At 48.1% G+C, this 4,248-nt stretch overlaps 1 protein-coding gene across 1 annotated transcript in view; it reads left to right on the top strand.

Annotated features, from left to right (window-relative positions):
• Positions 1–2,281: 2,281 nt before the first annotated feature.
• LOC137058288 (adhesive plaque matrix protein-like) overlaps positions 2,282–4,248 on the top strand; it is a 4,050-nt gene continuing 2,083 nt past the window's right edge. Inside the window, exons 1-2 of the mRNA XM_067431522.1 lie at positions 2,282–2,289; positions 3,487–4,248. The exon at positions 3,487–4,248 is cut by the window's right edge and continues 2,083 nt beyond it. Coding sequence (XP_067287623.1) covers positions 2,282–2,289; positions 3,487–4,248 — 770 coding nt within the window. The remainder of the gene's footprint in view (positions 2,290–3,486) is intronic.

Below are 4,248 nucleotides of genomic sequence, written 5' to 3'. Positions count from 1 at the left end.
ATAAATATTTGACACAATTTTTTACTCTAAAATTAGTATAAAATCTGTTTTAAAAGTTGATATTATAAAATATGACATTTTTGTTGAGGCGCAGTCCCAAAAGCATCCACCAGGTGACGCACATTTCCTCCTTTAGTTTGAAGCATTCTTCTCTAACACATTAATGCATTTCTCTCCAAATATCCCACAGTAGCCAGCACTGATGAACCCTCGAGACTCGGCCGTTTCCGACGATATGCGTCGAGATTACTGAAACCTGACACGCCCACTTGGGGGAGGAGCCTGCGGGAATAATTTAAAGTAGCGTTTCCATGGTAACACCACAATTTCAAAAGGGTTTCCACAGGAGGCATTTTGAGTTTGTAAGCTTTTAATGACCCTTAATTTATGATTAACCCAGGGGTTAGGGTTAACCCACTAACCCAGGACGGTGCCGGATAAAGGGTTAACATTGGATGAGATGGATTAATTATTCAGGGTTACAGTTTAACGGTTCAGCTTAAAAACAGCCCAGAGTCCGACAGCTTGAGCATTTCTCACATCATTTGCAGAGTTAAACTGAAGGAACTCATCTGGATAGAAGTGTGTGTGTGTGTGCGAGTGTCTGTGTGCGTGTGTGTGCGAGTGTCTGTGTGCGTGTGTGTGCGAGTGTCTGTGTGCGTGTGTGTGCGAGTGTCTGTGTGCGTGTGTGTGCGAGTGTCTGTGTGCGTGTGTGTGCGAGTGTCTGTGTGCGTGTGTGTGTGCGAGTGTGTGTGCGTGTGTGTGCGAGTGTCTGTGTGTGCATGTGTGTGTGCGAGTGTCTGTGTGCGTGTGTGTGCGAGTGTCTGTGTGTGCGTGTGTGTGTGCGAGTGTCTGTGTGTGTGTGATGGGTAGGTTTAGGGGCAGTGCGTGTACATGCGTGTGTGTGTGTGGAAGATAACTGCCTTTAATCTGCCCGCTTTAGTTTCTTCTGTCAAATACACGCGACCCAAAGGAAAAGGTCAGAGTGCAGAGGTCACAGAACTGACAAGGGCTGAGATTTCAACAGTTTCAGGAGCTGTTGCTGAAGTTACACATCAGTTCCAGAGGAAACAGGTGTGTGTGTGTGTGTGTGTGTGTCCGGCCACCTGGAGGGCAAACACATCTCAGTGACAGGTCTGTCCGAGCGGAAAACACAAACACACAATAACCTTGTAAACAGAAGAGATTTCAAACTTGTAATTAATAAGTTCACGCATCTTTAATTCTCTGGTTATTCATGAGCATCTGCCTCTCTGACCTCCGAGCAAATGGAGATATTATTATATAAGTTCATCTCAGACTGAAGAAGAGATGCTGACTTTCTCCATCGGAAGAGGATGAGGAACCAGAGAACAGAACGACCGCAGAGTGTGTGTGTGTGTGTGTTTGTGTGAGTGTGAGTGTGTGTGTGTGTGTGTGTGTGTGTGTGTGTGTGTGAGTGAGTGTGTGTGTGAGCCTGTGTGATTTATAAGCCTTTTGTAAAGTGGGGCCATGGGTAATGTCCTCATATTTCACCCTCTCCTGTAATACCTGTGTCATACCCATGGCATTATACACATTTGTGTCCTCATATGTCACACACACACACACACACACACACACACACACACACACACATCGCTGGCACTGAACACATACTCATTTTTAAAATGGCAGCTTTTTGTGTCATTGAGCTTTACCTCTGTTGAACACGTCATCCGTCGCGTCTCTCATCCATTGGCACAATCACAGAGTTCCTGGAGGAAGAAGAAGAAGAAGAAGGAAAACCTCGACAGAACAGAACGGCTGAAACACTGGAGCTCCTTCTGTGATATGGAGGATTTGTAAAGAGCTTTATAGCAGTAAATGTATTATTCACACGGCACACATTTATCGGGTTTAGTTGGATCAGTGTGATCATTATCGTCAAGTTGTTTGTTAGCATGTGTGTAAAGTTTGGTGGAGGGGGGATTATGGGTGGGGTTGTTTTTCAGGGGTTGGCCCCTTAGTTCCAGTGAAATTTACTCTTAGTGCTTCACATTTTAGACAATTTCACGCTCCTATCTTTGCGGGATCAGCTCGGAGACGGCCCTTCTTGACGAGCTACCGTAGCTCATATTGTGGATGTTACTTTGGCACGCTCCACCTGCCGAAGCATTGCTGCAGATCTCGGTCCAATCCAGCATCTGTGGGATGAGCCCCATCCTCCTCAAGCAACTTAAGGACTTAAAGGATCTGCTGCTAACATCTTCGGGGAGACCTGATTGGTGTAAACGGGCCCTTTCATCAGAATAAATGAAGTATGTTCAGGTAAGATCTGAGCGGATCGCTGTATTATTAACCTCATTGGCTGAATATGCAAATGTATTTCAAATCAATTATGAATCATTTCTTGTGCATTTCATGAAGTGCTTCACTCTCTCTGGAGATCATGCAGCGACAGCCGGAGGTGTGTGTGTGTGTGTGTGTGTGTGTGTGTGTGTGTGTGTGTGTGTGTGTGTGTGTGTGTGTGTGTATACTTGTTTATATTATATTGTGAGGGCCAAATGCCCCCACAGTGCAAATGGATTTATAAACATATTAAATTATATTTTATTTTTTTGAGAAAGGAAAAATGCAGATTGTTTCCTGTGATGGATAGGTTTAGGTGTTGTATGTGTGTGTGTGTGTGTGTGTGTGCCTGTTTATGTGGTTTATGAGGACACAAATTTGTATAACTACATGGGTATTACACTGGTATTACACTATAAATGTGGTTTATGAGGACATATCAAATGTCCTCATAATTCAAATGGCCTTAAAAACATACTAAATGATGATTTTTTGAGAAAGTAAAAATGCAGAATGTTTCCTGTGATGGGTAGGTGTAGGGGCAGTGTGTGTGTGTGTGTGTGTGTGTGTGTGTGTGTGATGGGTAGGTTTAGGGGCAGTGTAAGGGGATAGAAAATACGGTTTGTACAGTATAAAAACCATTACGCCTATGGAGAGTCCCTGTAAACCACATAGACCAACATGTGTGTGTGTGTGTGTGAGATCTTTGATAAGGTGAGTTTTGTTTTGTCAAGACGCTGCAAGTGCCACAGGGAATCTTACAGAAAGAGCGTGAAGATAAAGCCACGCTGAGACAAGACACTGGAGACCAAACACACACACACTCACTCACTCACACGTGCGCACACATACAGACCCTGCCCCTAAACCTACCCATCTCACACACACACACACACACACACAGACACACACACACACTGCCCCTAAACGTACCATCAAACACACACACACACACACACACACACACACACACACACACAGACACACACACACTGCCCCTAAACCTACCCATCTCTCACACACATACACACACACCTCTAAAATGTGTAGAACTCAACCTTCAAAAATTGCATAATCATCAGCACAGAAAAACATTTCATCTCGTTCCCTAAACAGACGCCGTGTTGACAGAGAGTGGGGTAAGATGAGCCAGTGGGTAAGATGAGTTCACGTTAGGGTTACGGGTTACGGGACTCGGACCAGCTTACCCACCGACCCGGACCAGCTTACCCACCGACTCGGACCAGCTTACCCACCGACTCGGACCAGCTTACCCACCGACTCGGACCAGCTTACCCACCGACTCGGACCAGCTTACCCACCGACCCGGACCAGCTTACCCACCGACTCGGACCAGCTTTCCCACCGACCCGGACCGGCTTACCCACCGACTCAGACCAGCTTTCCCACCGACTCGGACCAGCTTACCCACCGACTCGGACCAGCTTACCCACCGACCCGGACCAGCTTACCCACCGACTCGGACCAGCTTTCCCACCGACCCGGACCAGCTTACCCACCGACTCAGACCAGCTTTCCCACCGACCCGGACCAGCTTACCCACCGACTCAGACCAGCTTTCCCACCGACCCGGACCAGCTTACCCACCGACTCGGACCAGCTTACCCACCGACCCGGACCAGCTTACCCACCGACCCGGACCAGCTTACCCACCGACTCGGACCAGCTTTCCCACCGACCCGGACCAGCTTACCCACCGACTCGGACCAGCTTACCCACCGACTCAGACCAGCTTTCCCACCGACCCGGACCAGCTTACCCACCGACTCAGACCAGCTTTCCCACCGACCCGGACCAGCTTACCCACCGACTCGGACCAGCTTACCCACCGACCCGGACCAGCTTACCCACCGACCCGGACCAGCTTACCCACCGACTCGGACCAGCTTTCCCACCGACCCGGACCAGCTTACCCAC

The sequence above is a fragment of the Pseudorasbora parva genome, chromosome 22 (assembly GCF_024679245.1).
Source record: "Pseudorasbora parva isolate DD20220531a chromosome 22, ASM2467924v1, whole genome shotgun sequence".
Lineage (NCBI taxonomy): Eukaryota > Metazoa > Chordata > Actinopteri > Cypriniformes > Gobionidae > Pseudorasbora > Pseudorasbora parva.
This window is presented reverse-complemented; position numbering and strand designations above follow the sequence as displayed.